The sequence below is a fragment of the Dendrobium catenatum genome, unplaced genomic scaffold (genome assembly GCF_001605985.2).
Source record: "Dendrobium catenatum unplaced genomic scaffold, ASM160598v2 fragScaff_scaffold_665, whole genome shotgun sequence".
In the NCBI taxonomy this organism is placed as follows: Eukaryota; Viridiplantae; Streptophyta; class Magnoliopsida; order Asparagales; family Orchidaceae; genus Dendrobium; species Dendrobium catenatum.
This window is the reverse complement of record NW_021319127.1, coordinates 3,204,511-3,221,647: the sequence shown is the minus strand read 5'-3', so window position 1 is coordinate 3,221,647 and position 17,137 is coordinate 3,204,511. Positions and strand designations below refer to the sequence as shown.

The 17,137-nt window shown below is 33.8% G+C and overlaps 2 protein-coding genes across 2 annotated transcripts in view; both read right to left on the bottom strand.

Annotated features, from left to right (window-relative positions):
- The window catches only part of LOC110092125 (mediator of RNA polymerase II transcription subunit 33A), a 35,706-nt gene extending 31,706 nt beyond the window's left edge, over positions 1 to 4,000 (bottom strand). The window contains exon 1 of the mRNA XM_020816516.2: positions 3,624 to 4,000. Coding sequence (XP_020672175.1) covers positions 3,624 to 3,919 — 296 coding nt within the window. The 5' untranslated portion in view covers positions 3,920 to 4,000. The remainder of the gene's footprint in view (positions 1 to 3,623) is intronic.
- Positions 4,001 to 13,831: 9,831 nt separating this feature from the next.
- LOC110092119 (heavy metal-associated isoprenylated plant protein 32) lies at positions 13,832 to 15,589 on the bottom strand. The gene is made up of 3 exons (XM_020816508.2): positions 15,238 to 15,589; positions 15,008 to 15,083; positions 13,832 to 14,914 (listed from the first exon to the last, which is right to left on the bottom strand). Exons 1-3 carry the CDS (start codon positions 15,283 to 15,285, stop codon positions 14,016 to 14,018), a joined length of 1,023 nt encoding a protein of 340 aa, XP_020672167.1. The 5' UTR covers positions 15,286 to 15,589; the 3' UTR covers positions 13,832 to 14,015.
- Positions 15,590 to 17,137: the final 1,548 nt, after the last annotated feature.

The following is a 17,137-nucleotide window of genomic DNA, read 5'->3' as shown; positions in this document are numbered from 1 at the left end:
GAGAGCGTTCCAAGGGACTTTGGGAAAAATCAAATAGTAGGGGGATAGAAAAATTCGGCCAAAGAGGTAGTGGGATTTGGAATTATTCCTAGAGAGGGTGGAGGGATTTATGAAATAAATCAAGAAGGATTTAACTGGGGGGTGGGGGGGCATCAAGAGGGAGGAAGGATTAAATGCAAGTATTAATGCTTGCGTAATTTTGGTTTTAGGAATTAGGAAAGAAACTAATTAAATCCAATTTGAATTTGAAATTTAAATAGATTTAATTTAGGAACTTTTCTAAAATAGATTTAGTAATTTATGAAGGATTTTAAATTTCAAAATGATTGAATTTGAATTCCAAAATCTATCCAAATTATGTCAATCCAAATTAGGCAATGGAAAGCAATGGGGAGAGGGGATCTAGGGCCAGCGGGTTGGATGGGCTCGGGTATGGGGCCGGCGGCTAGGTGGGAAGTATCTGGAGTTTGGTCGAGTAAAGGGAAAGGGCTTTGGAAGGGAGAAGGCCTTGGGTGTGATGTTGGCCGGTGGTGGTGAGAGGAGAAGGAAGATATAAGAAATAAAACCACGAACCCGACTCGTCTAGGTTAGTGGGTGATGCGCAATCCTCCCTCTCCTAGGGATTTCTCTCCGATTTCTCATGCTCTCACAAGAACTCATGCAAGGGGAAGAATTATTTTAATCAATCATTCATTAACCTTAAAAGAAGAATAATAGGGCTATAAATAGCCTCATATAAAGACTCAAAAAATAAAATGACGACAATGCCCCTAGGGCTTACATACGACCTCCCTTAATAAAAGGGTACAACGGAAAACTAATAAAGCAAATACAATATGACATCATAAATAAAAATACATAAAATAACTCAGAAATACAATGACTCAATCGTGACCATAGATCAACAGCCACGTCTCTGATAGACTCTCCACGATCTGATGTTCCCATCATATACACTATGCAAAAGGTACATCTTAATGTAAATAATCCTAATGAAAGCACAAATATGCCTATAAAAAGGCAAAAGAAAAAAGTAATAAAAATGTGAAATAAAAGAGAATATCCCTCATAATACAAATATATTATATTAATCAATATTATAAATTCCAAATAAATATTAAGCATATATGATAGTATTAGTAAAGTAATAAAATAATTATAATAGCTCTAACAACTTCCCACAAACTGACAATGCTACAACAAGGAGCATCAAAATTGATACATATCAAGCTAATGATCAAGGAAGTCCTATTCAAATTATCGTTAATAAAAGCCTAGTTGGACCTTCAAGTGTTAACTCCTTCAAATGATTAATTAGTTGCTTTAATAGAGCTGTTTTAACTCTTGTATTATTCTGTATTTTGAAAGTTTAGAGGGGTTTTGTGCAAACTATACCAAACCTGCCTATTTAAAGGCCGTGATAATAAGAAAGGGGGCATAATTTGGTTGATTAATTAAATGAATTTGTTTCTTAATTGTTGCTACCCTTTGGACCCCTCTTGGAGTCTCCAGGACCCCCCTTCTTCCTCCAAGTCTCAGCCGAGACCTTCTCCCTCTCTCTCCCCTCAGCCGCAGGTCTGTCTTGGAGAATCAAAGATCCGCGACGTTCCAGCTCTCCAATCGTCCAGACCAAGCACCGTTCCTTCTCTTCCTTTCCCTTGTCATTGTCCACAGCTAACTGCCAGGTTCGGCCAGCCAGCCTCCCTACCCATTTCTACTGCAAGAACAGTAGCCTATGCTTTCAAGAACCGGGTTTTCTTCCCTCCATCCTATCAAGTTTGCTGCCTCCTAGTTGTCCAGCCTCCAGTTCAATAGCAAGGCCTTCAAGAACCAAGTATTCTTCCCTCCATCCCGCCAAGATTGCTGCCTCCCATCTGTTCAGCCTATGATTTTCTGCTGCCCACGGCTGACTACTCGCATAACTAAAGGTCACTGGTTCTTTAACCTTCAAGATCCCTTTAGATTTTAGACTTCATTAAAAATACATAATTCCAAAACTCTCTCAACTCTCAATTCTGTAAAAACCGCCACCAAAAACCTCTAGTTCCCAAGTAATCTGCATCGACCCATGGAAATTTAGTCCAGGAGTTTTCTTAATTAAAGCCATATTCTTTATTTGCCCTAAATTACTGGTAAGATCGTATCAGAAATTTTATATAATATAAGTAGAATAGAGAGATCTATGCCAAGTGTTGTTTAACAAATTTTCAAAATTGACGATTAGGGGTGTTCCCTAGAAAACCAAGAACAATTAAAAGATTGACGATGGACAAACCCTTGTCGAGATCAAAGGTGATGAAATTATCGCGAGATACAAGATCCTCTAAGAATATTCATAGGATCCTTAAGAGATCTTGACAAGATCTTTAAAGGATCTTCACGAGATCGAAAAAAAAATCCTCATGTGCTCTTCAAGATAGGAGGCAAAGGCGAAAAAGTTAGCGAAGCTACAAATATCCAAGTTAGAGAGAGAATTAGGAATGCGGGGGCCGACTTGCAAGTTGAATTGTAGTAAGGCGAGTAAGGCAAGAGCAAATGTATTGTGAGCAACAAGTGAATCCTAAGCAAGCACATAAAATGAGTGAATCATAGTGAGGCATGGGTGGGAGAAGAGGTCCATGCAACAAGCGAAGCACAGGCACGGGAATTGCGAAGCAGTTAATTCTAGGCATGCGAATCACGAGCAACTAAATCCACATGTGACACAGTATTAAGAGGAGCTTTTTATAATTAATTAATTTTTTGAAGATATGTTGTCTTTGGTTTTCCTTCTTAGAGGTAATTTAGTAATTAATGGGTCTAAGTGTTATTTAGGATAACTTGCCCATAAATATGCCTTTCTTTAAAGACTAAAGAGGGTTATTTTAGAGTTAAATTTCAAATTGTCTTGACAATTAAGAAGGCATAAAGGGTGGCTCAAACATCATGTCAAAAATTATGAAAAAAAAAAAACTACATCTTTATTTGAATGGTCCTAATGCTAATTGAAACATGCCTATGCAAAATTAAAGAAAAGAGAAATAAAGAAAGTACAATAAAGGATAATATCCTTCAAAACAAAGATATATTACAATAATTAATACTATAAATTCCTAATAAATATTAAGCATATATGATAATATGAATATGGTAACAAAAAATTTCTAATAAAGCTAACACTCATCAAGAGCAAAAAATAAAATAGAATAATACATAAATTAGACCATCACAAAGCAAGCTTCAACTTGTGGAGAAGGGTTGGAGGAATCAATTGCACAGTCAACTTCCTACTAGTCAAGATATACAACTGGAAGCAGACCCTCTAAAACCATACCAAGATCCAAAGCAGATACTCATTTTTCACCAATAATTTCAGTCAATATGCCATCCAATACTTTCTAACCCAAACCTCTCTGCCCCCTGGCACCATATAGCCGGGAGTGCAAAAACGATGAATCTCTAAGCAAGGGGCAAATCTTTCTCATGTAACCTAATCTTCTAACCAGAACATATAAGCTGCTCCGAGGAAATAAAATTTCCAAAAACAAAGACGAAATTCCACCGAATGACTGACTCGATTGCTTTACCATTCGATGAAATATAATCTCAAATTCATAGAGAGAGAAAGAGAGAGGGAGAGAGACCTAGAAGAGAGGAAGGCGAGGAGGACCATAGGAGGTACGAGACCGGCTGAGAGTGCCTTCTCGATGTACTTCCAGGCGAGAGGGACGTCGTTGGCCCAGCACAAGTAGGAGACCAACACTTGAGCAAGCTCCGGCGACGGCGACGCCACACCTGCCGAGGCCAGAGCTGCCGAGAGCTGCACTGCCCAATCCACCGCATCCGTTCCCTTTTCTTGCGCAGCCTTCGTGTACTCCATCACCCCCGACCATTGCACCGCCATCTCGTCCCGCATTATCTCCGCCGGCGCCGTTCGCATGGCGTCAACGCATCCCCAAAAAAATCCCCAACTGCTTCTACTGGCTTAGGATGTTTGGTGTGAACGAAGACGGAAACGATTCGGAGTTCTTTTGTCGTCTTATTATAGCATGATAGGAGCGTAGCTAAAGAGTGACAGCGATTGGGGGTGCGTTAGGTGAAGCAAAAGCAGTAAAGCACTTATTTTTTCTATTATCTAATTTTTGTGGTCATGTAATTTGAGTTTTTTTTTTGGATGTGATTTAAGAAAGTTATTTCTCAAATTAAAAAAAATTGATTAAAATGAATATAAAATAACTCTTTTGTTAACTAAAAAAATATTAGTGTTAAGGCTTCCAAAAAAAATGTACACCATAAAAATATAATTTAAAAAATAATAATGATGAGCGATTACTCTTTAAATGTCAGCATATATATATCATTATATTTATAAATCAAGTAACATCCCTTCAATTATATCAGCATCCAGAACCTAGTTCTTAGGGTCACATTCCTAAGGGCGTACAATTCTTCATGAAACCTATTATATAGCACATTTATAACAATTATTTGAGCATTTTTATTTGCCTTTTGAGAACGTTGCCACCTACATAATATATCTTTATAAAAATTTAATAACTTAAGAACAAGTGAGCACTCATCAATCCACAAAATATAAAATAAAGCAATTAAGAAAATAATTTAAGCTAAAATAACGACCACATCATTACATATGCAAAAGGTAACAGAAAAAAAATAAAAAAAGTTATCCTATCCTATGATGCCTATGAAAATGTGTTATATCCAACACTTAAGTGTGTGCAAAAATTAGTGTACCTAACTACTCCAAATTAGATGAGAGGTTCAAATTGCAAAATCAAGTTCTTATTGTTTAATTTATTAGGCCTCAAGTTTTTTTAAAGTGGTTAGTTATTTAGGATGAATTAATTAATATTTGATTTTAAGGTTATAATTATGATTATTAAGTTATAAAGAGTCCAAAGATATGGACCCTAACATATGCTAAGGTTATAAAGAATTGAGGGCATATGACTCATCCTCAATCCTACACCTAATCAAGGATTAAATAATTATCTGATGACAATGCCAGTTAATCCTTTCTTGGTCATCTAAGACTAGGGGCAAGACCAATAAGTGACACGCTAAGGTGATCCTAGTGCCCACCATAAAAAGCAGAAAATATCATAGACTTCCTATGTCTAAGATAGATTTATTTTTAGAGGTTGACATGAGAATAGAAAACTCACTATATATACATAATTTATATAGATCTTTTCCTCTTGACTTAAGAGGTATGTGGTATTGTCATAGTGAGCTCGAGGATGCATGAAATCTCCTCATGATACGTAGTCCTACAGCTCAAAGTAATATAGCCTATATATCTTTCACATATTAGGCGGAAAATATGTAAAGATGAACATAAATCTGATATGGGTCATGGCACTATGGTTGCTCTTCCAACGAGTTCATTTGCTTGCTTAAAGTCAAAGGATTTTTAGTTAGAAGTTTGATTTTATTGTCTTAGTATTTTACTTAAGTGTTGAAGAATTCATGAGGGATGATTTCATACTTTTATTTTGGTTTGGCTTTACCTTAGTTAGCATAGACATTTACTCATGATTAAGTTAAGGGTTCATAAGATTTTATGTTGCATTTTTATGAGTTTTAGTTGATTAGTTATGATTTTTTAGAGTTGTAGTTTTGTTAAGGGATTTTTGTGATTTTATAGGTTTACGTGAATTTGTTTAGAGGTTTTATGATTTTTATTGAATTTAACTGTCAATTAATTCATGGTGTTGTCATAGTGGGCATGAGGACGAAACATTCTTAGGACACATAGCTCCGCAGTTCAAGATAGTCAAGTCTATAAACTTCATTGACAGGTTGTGTTGTTTTAAAAATTTATATACTTGTTACATTTTATTAGTTATTTTAATCATTAGAATTTTTGTGAGTTTGATATGCATTCTTATTCTTCAAATTGAATATGATAGAGGCTATAAAGTTTTGATTGTGGGTGACTTGTTACTGATTATTTAAGTTAAGTGATGATTGTCCTTGTCAAACAAAGGCCATGAGATTTATTTCATCCTTATTGGGACTAACTTAATATAGTCTCGTAAGCTCGGATTATCAGATAATCATCTAATTGTAAATAAATTTTATGTTTGTTACATAATGAAATATTTAATTTATGATTATTCTCTTTAGTTGGTTCATTATAAATTTTAAGATTGATTATAAATTCATTAGATATATTTTATATGTTGATTTCATGTCTTTTAAGTATTATCTATGTTGTTAGTTGGAGCAAATGAACTTCATAAATATAGATTATATACAAAGTTCCACCAATAAAGTTGAACACACTACCTACAAGGAGATTCATAACACAACACTCATATAAAAATCCACCTAACATGTTAGAGCTTGTATTTTACTTCATTTTACATTTTTTTTAACTTATTTATGGAAATAACACTAAAGGCTAAAAATCCCAAAGAAAATTATCATAATTGTGCCCACTTCGTGTGAAAAAATAATAATGCAAATGGCACAATGGATGGCCCTATACTACAGGCATAGGTGACCACAAAGGTCTCTAAGTTTCACAGAGGGGGCAAGTCCTAGCGAACAAGGCCAAGACTTCGTAGGTGCACTAACTAAAGATCAATTGACTAAACATCCTATCATATAGCATAGGGTGGAAAAGTAAAAACAGTTATGTGTGTACTAATATGTTGTCGTTCGACATACAATGAGGAAGTCTTAACAAGTAGCATAAATTTTACCTGACTATGGCGTGCTGGGCATATCTGCAGACCCCCAGTAAAACGTAAGAGCTTTCTCATAAGACCCCAAGCAAATGACTCACCAGCCATCAACCATACAAGACATAAGTACCTAGCTCGTAAAAAAGGTAAACACATAAAAGAAAAAAAATAGAATGAGAGTACAAATTATTCAAAGGAAAAGTAAGTAAATAAAAATCTAGTTAATAAGCAATTCAACATTTACACTTATCAAACATATACATGTCATCATTAAAATGTAAAGTAATGTGAAGGCTGGATTAATGCAAAGAGAGGCTAGCTATACATAAATTATTTGAGAGTCAGAATTGGTTGAACAGTAAGGTGTTGCAATTTATTTGTTGGACCAATTAAGGGTTCTTTAGAGCACGATATAGCCTTTTAAACGCTTATCTCTTATTTCAATTTCAATAAGTATATAATGAGTTATGGATAAAAAAATATGCTTCTTTGATTTTAATAAACTTCAATCTTAAAACTTTTAATATGTTGTAGTATATACCATTTTAAGCATTTTAATAGTAAGAAACTATAATTAATGGTTAGTTTTTTCTATACAAATTTATGTGCATATTATATAATGTTGACATTTCAAGTAGTGGTAACAAAAGGTTTAAAATGATGTTCTGGATGTCATCTTGAAATGATATTTTAAAAAGACAGTTAAGCAAGTAGGCATTTTACACCCATGTTAACATCTAAATGTTGTATACCTGATAATTCTTGCATAATAGTCTTCATGTCTAATGCTATAATTCTATGTTGAAATGTTCAAATTGTAAGTTCATAGCATGCATATGGAAGAGATTATGATAAAGGAAAATGTAAAAGTGCACTATCTTTGATGTTACAAGAGCCCTGCATATTCTAATATGGCCTTATCCACCTCGTGTGGATGCAAGAGAGATTTTAGCCCCACTTACTGTATGCTATTTTGAAAAATTTTCTATTTTGCTCTATTTGGCCACACTTGTTGTATATGGGTGTGAGAAGTTTAAAGAGAGTTATAAGTGAAAGTAGAGTTAATTATAAGCACACATCGAAACATATGTATAGTACATTCATGCATTACATATTTTGATAATTTAATGAGTTGAATATATTTGATATTTTGAACATATTCTAATGAATTCCAAAATTTGTATGCATATACTGATGAATTAAGTACAAGTGCATGTGATAATTTTATAATGAGAATGCTCTATTTTTTTCTAACACCTCTATAAAGTTTGTCCGTGAAAAAGTATAAATGATAGCTTTGGAAATGACTATATTTTGATAACCCTATATATAAAAACACTCCTATTAAATGTTTGAAGATAAATATTATATATATAATTAAAAAATAATAATATGTATTTTGAAGCATTGATATATTGAATAATAATAATAACAATTAAAAAACCATTGATATATTGACTTTCATATGGAGTTGCTTTCTATTAATTCTTTAGTTACAACCAGATGTTTAACTTAATATATGAATAATTTATTATTTATAATAAAATGGATATCGATATATGTAATGTGATTGCAAAAGAAGTCCATTGAGCTATTGGCGCTCATTTTGTGATATTTCTCTGATATTTTAGGAAAATGAGTTGATAAGGGCAAGTTCGTTAGGAGCAAGATTTTAAGGTGGTTTGATAATTTAGTTATTTATTTTGATGTATAGTCACCATGTGAACTAGATTATTTTATATATGCTTTTGAGGAATGAAATTGATGATACTACATGTTGTTAATGTTGTTTTGAATTAATTAGTTAGCTCTAATTTATTTTATATTGAGATTGAGAAAAAATGTTTTTAGAAATTTAATTCTTCCATGAGAACCCAGGGTATGATAGGAAGACAAAGGTAGGGGGGTTGGAAGAGGCAAAAGGTTAGGGGGAACAGAAAAAAAAATCCGAACTGAGGGATCAGGTAAACAAAATTATTGATGTTTAAAAAATTTAGACATGTTACATAGTTTTGGTTCTTAGAGTATACATTTATGATTGAAGAGAGGAATGTTGAGTTATTCATCATCGTCAAACCTATATTAAAGAAAAAGATCTAATAACAATTATATTGGTTAGTTGTGAAGGGAATTTGGATCATTCTGCTATCCCTTCCTTTCTTCATGTTGTACCTAATATCAATAGGGTGGAGAATGTTGATGATAGAAATTTGGAGTTGAGTCCCATTGGTGTTGTAGTTGGGAGTTGCTGATTGTTTGGGGGATAATGTTGTTCAATTGAATTCTGATTTAGCCTTTGGTGATTCTATTCTTGTTGAGAAGTAACATGCTCCTTTGGTTCCACCTAAGAATGCTATTTGTGTTGGTGAGGATGGAAATTTGATCGAAAATAATTGTGGTATTAACCTTATAGCTAGCCATTCTTGTGCGGATGTTGTGGCAGGTTCGAGTGATATATTTGTTGTTGTGGGCTCCGGGGATGGTGTACCTGCTGGTGGGGATATGTTAGCTTCTATTTTTCCATGTTTGTCAATCCATGAGTTGGTTGTTTGTGTTGGTTCTATTCATTTGGGGCATGTGGTTTGTGATGTTGAAAGTTTGTCTGTTAATTTGGCTTTGATTTTACCTATTAATGTTAAGTCGGACTTGTCTCCTATTGTGAATGTCTCGAAGGGAAATGCATAGTATGTTGATATTCATATTTCAGTTATGTCTAACGCAGATTTGAAAGCCCATCTAGCACGGTCTTTGAATAACTCTATTTTGGATCAATCTGAATGGTTGGATATGGATGAGTCCCTTTCCACGCCTTGTGAGGGGGAGAGTGATGATTTTGGTGACCATGTAAATGATGATATGTATAGTTTTATGGTTGGTTGTGTTGTTGATCAAGCAGTACTCAATAGTGGTGGCTAAAGACGTAAAAGTAAACCTAAGAAGAAATAGTCTTTGGGTTACCCTCTCGCTTTCGATGTCGTGGGCTTTACTAACGATTTGGACGATGATGAGGCGGCTCCCTGCTTATCACTTTTTTGGCCCGGGCTTGTTGGCAACCTTGGTGGTTAGCTATTTAGGTTCAAGACTAATGATGTGCTTATGAGTGGCTGTCACCAATGGATGATTGGTGTCTGGCTAGGGGCTGCCATTTCTCGAGTCCACTGTTGGCTCCTTTTCATGCATCTTTGATTGTCTATTTTGTTGAGTTTGCTTTCATATCCCATTATCTGAAGTATTTTGGCTTCGGCTGTTTTTTTATCTTTGTTGTAGTTCCCTTATCTTTTTTGGAATAAAATTTGGTTTGAAAAAAAAATACAATTATATTGCTTATTAGGTTTCACATTCACATTAGAGTATCATTTATTCATAATAATTTTATTTTTTTTAGTAATTCAAATATGTATGATAAAAATATTAAGAAAATACATTAATTGTACTGATAGATAAAACTAATTCGAAAGAATTATGAATGATAGATTATTAATCTAATGTAACATGAATAGAGCTTGTCCAGAAATATTTGTTAAATAAAACACATGTATATCTATTATTCATATTTTATACTATACATTAGTGATGTATGGCTAATGATGATCATAAGAAGATTTTTCTTGTGTTATACTCTTATGATTATTAATTTTTTAATATTTAAGTTATTTATACTTAAAAAGTACATAATTTCAACTTTAAAATTAAATTAATAAACAAAAATTTCCTTAATTATCTAACACAATGTATTTTTTTATATATTTTTTCATTTAAGTCATTCTAATGTTGACAACCATTTACAAAGATGTTGTTGAACCTCTCATCCTCTAGATGCAAATCATTAAAAAAAATTGTATAAATTTTCAAAAAGAAGTTTTATTTTTTTTTTCCTACAATTAAAAATACTTTTTTTCATGATTAGTCATATTTATTAATGAATTTAAAAGTACAAATGTCAATGTCACCAATAATGCAATGAAATATTTATTATAAAAAATTTTCCAAACAAAAAAATCCCTTCAACCACAATACCAATGGGGGCCACTTAACACTTCCATTTTGCCTGGTGCCTTTGATTCAATCCTACCATCATAGTCTGTGGGGCCCACCCTCATCTCCACCATAGAATGATAAATTTATTGCCCAACTTATCAGGCAAGAAAGCAACATCACATTTTCATATTTGTCTTACTAACTTATAGTGTACTACTCAAACCAATCCAATACAATTGGTCTTATGGCCCCCACCATCATGTGCGAAATGTTCTTTGGCCTAAGATCATCTCCAACCGAACTCCATACTATTGTATACCGTCCAACATTTGCTCTATTTGAACTCCAAATAGCATGGCAAATTCTGCTATGTGAACAGTACGACGCCAATATTGACGTCGGATTGTTCACCTACGCCAAATAAATTTGCCACGGGATTTGTCGAAGAAGGACGTGAAAGAGAGAAAAGCACGCTAAAGATGATTACATTCGCAGAAAGCGTAAAAGAAGAAGAAATGTCATTAGATTGAAGAATAATGACTGCATTTTGGAGTGGAAAATGAATTTTTCGGTTGGAGTTGAAATTTGAAGTCCTCTTGATTTGATTATCTTAGTGTTGAATACTTGATTTGGATTAATTAAAGGGATTGAGTTTAATTAGATCATAAGAGAGCACCAATCATAAGCTCATCATTATATTATATATTATGATATCAAAAATTTCAACAATGAATCAAATAAAATCATATTTTTTATTGAAAGTCCAAAGAGAAAGAGTTATGGCTTTTTTGGAATCTCTTTATTTTATTTTTGCCGTATTTAAATATTTATTTAGAGTGATATTATTCATTTTTAAATGTTAAAATCAAAATAAACTATTTTTTAAAACAATTAAAATAAATTTAATAGGTTTTAAATGTTTTTAAAAATAGTTATCACCATCATTCACCTACTATTGCTCCTAACTTGCTAGTGACCGCCAACATAACATTATCAATCAACTTTCTACATATATTTTATTAGAAATCAAAATATAAAAAAAATGAATAAATAAACAAATAAAAGTGATCACAACTGCCTCTTTGATTCCTTTATCTTCATTGATGAATGGAAATTATTAATGAGAACTTTCCCATAGAAAATAAAAGTATCAAATTACGTTCATTAAGCGACATTTTTCGTGCATTCAAGCCGTTTTTTTTAATGAATTGAGTTTTAATTTTTATTCCTTTATCTCATTTATTTTGAGTTATTAAGTTTAGATACTAAATACTTTTTTCTGTTTTTGAATTTGTTTTTAAGATTGACACATGTAAAACAATAAGTCAATTTTAATCCACTTTCTATAAAAAGATTCTATACAAGTTGTTTTCTTTTGAGGAGGGATATTAGAGACTAGGGAGTCCAGTATAAATCTTGGTGTTGACATTAGGAGTCATAGTTTTGTGACGACGATGTGCATCAATTTATAGCTGATTATGCATGTCGTTATTGACGGCAATGAAGTCAAGGGTGTCATCCTTTATGGCAATGACGTACCTTGACCGTATAGTTGATTCTTTGGGTTAAAGTTGTTGGCGACATCACGTGATGTAGTTAATGAGCATCAGTGAAGTTAGGTGATAGTTGTCGAAGGACTAAGATTAAGTGATGATGGTTGGAGAACCACAGTTGAGTGATTGTGGCTAGGAGATCGTAACCAAGAGATACTGGAGGATCATAGTTGGGAGATAATATTCAACTGACTGTAGTCAAATGATGGTGGTTGGAGGACCCTAGTTTGGGGATGGTGTTTAGAAGATCATAATTGTGTAGTAATGGTGAAAGGACTTGGCTAGGCGATAATGGTCAGGGGATAGTAGTAGAGCAATGCTAGTTAGAGGATTGTAGCAAGACGATGGTGGTTATAAGAACATAGTCGAGCGATGGTGATCCTAGGTCTGTAGTTTAATGGCCATGGTTAAGTGATTGTAGTTAGACGACTCTAGTTAGTAGGCCATAGTTGAGCAATGTGGTTGAAGGACAGTAATTGGATGATAATTGTTGGAGGACTATGATCGAGCTATTATGATCGGCATGCTATAGTTAGGTAGTGCTGGTCGAAAAATCATAGAAGAGTGATATTGATTGGAGGACTATAATTGTGAGACATTGGTCAAATGATTGTAGTGGAACAATCGTGGTCAAAGGGTCGTGAATAAAAGATGTTAGTTAAAGGGTTGTAGTCAGGGGACCATGGTAGGAGAACTATAGTTGGGTGGCTGTGGATGAAGGATAATAGTCGGGTGATAGTGGTGAGAAGACTATAGTCGGGCGATAATGGAAGTTCAAAGCTAAGCGATGATTATTGGAGGATTATAGTTGGGGCGACGGTGGTCAAAGAATCATAGTCGGGCAACAATGGTCATAAACCGATGTCAAGTAATGGCAATTGGGAGATCATATTCGAGCAATGATAGCCAAAGGACTATAGTCAAGCGATGATAATATGGTTGGGCATAAATGGTTGAATAATAATAGTGACAATGAATCAATGACTATGTCCAGGCAATGGCTTGATGGAGCTTTAAGATTTTTCAGGCCTTTGAGGTCTCCTGAATCTTATTCCAAGTTTCCCTTTATGTAGAAAGTGTGATATATTCATATTTTTTTATAGTGTCATGTTCCGTAAATCTAGCCCAAAAGCACATAAGTATTCTCTTGATCATAGATCATTCTTTGGGCATTTGAGCATCTTAATTATATCAAAATTAAACGATGTTAAGCTTGTTAGATTTGTCTTTCCATAACACTCAATTTGACTATAAGAATGTAGATTTGGAGATAATTTGGACCCCAATTAAGCGACGTTAAGCTTGTTGGATTTGTCTTTCCATAAAACTCAATTTGACTATAAGAATGTAGATTTGGAGATAATTTGAACCCCAATTAAGCGATGTTAAGCTTGTTGGATTTGTCTTTCCATAACACTCAATTTGACTTTTTGCCATTTATTTATAGAAGTGAGTCAATGTTAACGGTATAAGATAAAATTGCATTAATGGACTTGATGTAATAGGTTGTGTAATAAACGGTATTTAGCTGATAGTTAGTTGTCCACTAGACAAAAAAGCTTCACACAGACCTTGCAATATGCTCATGAAAAATCTGAAAAGAAAAGCTTCAAAGACAAAACCAAGATTATAATTAAACTAACCATCATTAAGAAGTAAACAACACCATAATCTCTCTCTTACTATTATACACAGGAACCACACACATCAACATTCATGTACTAATTTGTTTCACATCACACCTCCAACAACTGTTAGCCAGCTTCTATTGAAACTGACTTATCACCAACCTTCACATTATTCTGCAACTACCACTAGTATTCTCATCACTAAAATAACTAGCGTAGGCATTTGAAGCTGGCATAGGATACCCATAAGCCATGGGATGTCCATTCATCATCATCCTTTGTTGCTGCATCATCTCTGTCATATACTGTTGCTGGTGAGGATTTACAGGTCCCCCGGCCACCGGAGTGGCCATTGGAGCGGCAGAAGCTGCCATTCCTCTGTTGTAATACCCAGCAGGAACTGCTCCAGCGGCCATCGGAATGCCCACAAGGCCACTGCTGTTCTTGCCACCGTTGCCTTGCTTATGACCGTTGTTATTGCCATCACCGTTGTTGTTGCCTTTGTTACTTCCATTCTTAGCTTCATGGGGGGTCCCTCCACCGCCATTTGTATTCCCAGTATTGCCTTTACTATGTACGTCTCCATCAAAACCTTTTTTAGCTATCACAATCCCTTTAGTTGCAGAATTCATGGCTTTCAAATCACTTTTGTAGTCATCAGTTTCATCAACAGAAACATCTGTTTCATCAAAATAGTCGTCTTCATCATCAAAACTATCATCAGATTCGTTTCCACTGTCAAAACCTTGATTAGGAGCAGAAAATTTAACGGATTTCTCGTCTTTTGTGAATGGAAGCTTCATCTTCATCAGCTCCTCCTGCAGAATCTTCATTTTCTGGTCTTTTGTTTCTGAATTATTGAAGGAGTTCTTCTGTCCTTTGGCAGCATCAATAGGCAGCTTGGGAAGATGATGATGTGATTCAATATTACTGTTCTTTTTAGCAGCCCAGATCTCAGCATGTTTCCCTGACTTTCTGAGTTTTTTAATAAGGGTGGAAGGATCAACATTTCCTGTAACAGTTACCTTCCCCTGCTCTGTATCTATTGCAATAGTATAAACCCCTGAATTTTTTAACAAATAAATTACAAAAATATAAGCAAAATAAAGTCAATAACAAATCCAAATTAGCTGAAAATTATATTAAAAAAAAATACCATCAATCTTTTGTAGCAGCTTCTTAACTTTCTTCTTACATCCTTCACAATGGATGTTCACTTTAAGGACACAAGTCTGCAGTCAGAACAAGCAGATATAGCTAAAGAATGCTTCAACAAAAGCTATAAAGCTGAATACGTAGTCTTCAAACATAGAGAAACAATATGTGAAGAAAAAATTGAAAGAAAAAGGATTAAATTTAGAAAACTCAGCCAAGAAGAAGAGATACCTTTGTCTTGAGGAAGTTCAAGTCTTCTACTTTACTGAGCTTACTCATGGCTGCAGGTCTGCAACCTCCACAGCAGAACAGATTCTCAATTTAAAAAGAACAAAATCCTAAACAGAAACTTTAGGCCATTGAAGACAGATAAGGAGACAGTATTTGGTTATTTGAGAAACAGAAAGTAGAGTCGGTGAGAACTGAGTGGATTTGGAAGAAGAAGAAGAAGCAGAAACTAATGATATAATAATGTTATGCATGTGGGGAGGAGAAAGATGCTAATGATGATAATAATATTAGCCATGTGATGAGGAGAAAGAGAAGATTTTTTTTTTCTCTCATTTTTCTTCTTAGCAATAGGCCAGGGAGCAGCAGGATATTTATTTATTTATTTGAGTAATAATAATAATAAAACAACAATAACAACATTAAGACTTTGTTCCATTATATGGGGTCGGCTACATAGAATCATTTTCTTCTATTATGTCCTCTTAAAAGTCAAATTCTCATTTAAATCTAATAAGGAAAGATCTTTTCTAATATTCTCTAACCAAGTCCTTTTAGATCTACCTTTACCTTTCTTAACATAAGTCAAACTTAATACCTCTACTTTCCTAACTGGGTCATCAGAATGCCGCCGTTTTATGTGACCAAATCATTTAAGGCAACTTTCTTTAATCTTATCTTACACTAGAGTTACACCAACCTTTTCACAAAAATGCTTATTTCGTATCATATCTATAAGAGTAAAGCCATTCATCTACCTTATCATCCTCATCTCTGCAACACTTAACTTAGTATTATTCTTCTTTTTTGCTGGCCAACATTCGGCCCCATAAAGCATTGTAGGTCTCACCACCATCATATAGAAATTTGCCTTAAGTTTGAGGGAGATTTTTCTATCACGCAATAAGCCCGATGAATTCATCCACTTTAGCCATCCAATTTAAATTATGCTGATAATATCCCCATCTTTCTCACCATGACTTTGAACAACATATCTAAGATATCTAAAATGTGTTCACTTATTAATGACTTAATCACCCAAAGTCGCAATTCTCGCATTAAATACACTTATTTTTAAATAAATTTAATGCCTACATAAAATTTACTATTTTTTTTCATAAATTTTAGAAAACTATCCTAACGGATAATATTTAATATATCAAAATTGAATAATTATCTCTTTCGGATCAGAAAAGATTTTGACTATCGTATTGAAAATTCAGTCGGATCAGAGGCTATTGAAAAATTACTACCCGTAACGATAAAAGCTGTGGGAGTCGTCGGGCGTGAGAAGTAGAGGAGGAGGAGTGGGCGGTGGGCCACCACAAACAGGAAAAAGATTGCAGACCTGCCGTAAGTAGTACAGTGGCTTAGGATTTCAATGCACCAAATCTTCTTTTTTTATTTTTATTTTTATTTTTCGTGGCAGTGAAATTGTATTTGCACGAGGGGTGAATATTTGTCATCTTTTTATTATTATTTGAAAAAAAAATTACTTCAGAATGTTCTGGTATGACTTTTAATAAGGGCAGGCTTTAAAAAAATATTAAATCTATTTTATATAAATGTAATATAAAATTTTTATTTATAGTTTTAGTATCAAATAAATTTAATATTTTTAGCCTACTATGATATTTTGATATAATTTTTAATCAATCATAAAGTATTTTAAATTCTAACTATAATTATGAAGAGTGTCACTATCAAAAAATGTAACAAGATGTACATGCTAAACATAGAGGAGGATATGGGGGTGATATATAAGAGAAGAGAAGACGTAGAGGTCCGAAGAATCCTAAAGCTTTACAATTGTTAGATCGTTGCTTTACTATATTAGAACATCATTATTCGATTACATTATGTGAACACCATTGTACAACAATCATCATCAGACTATTGTTAC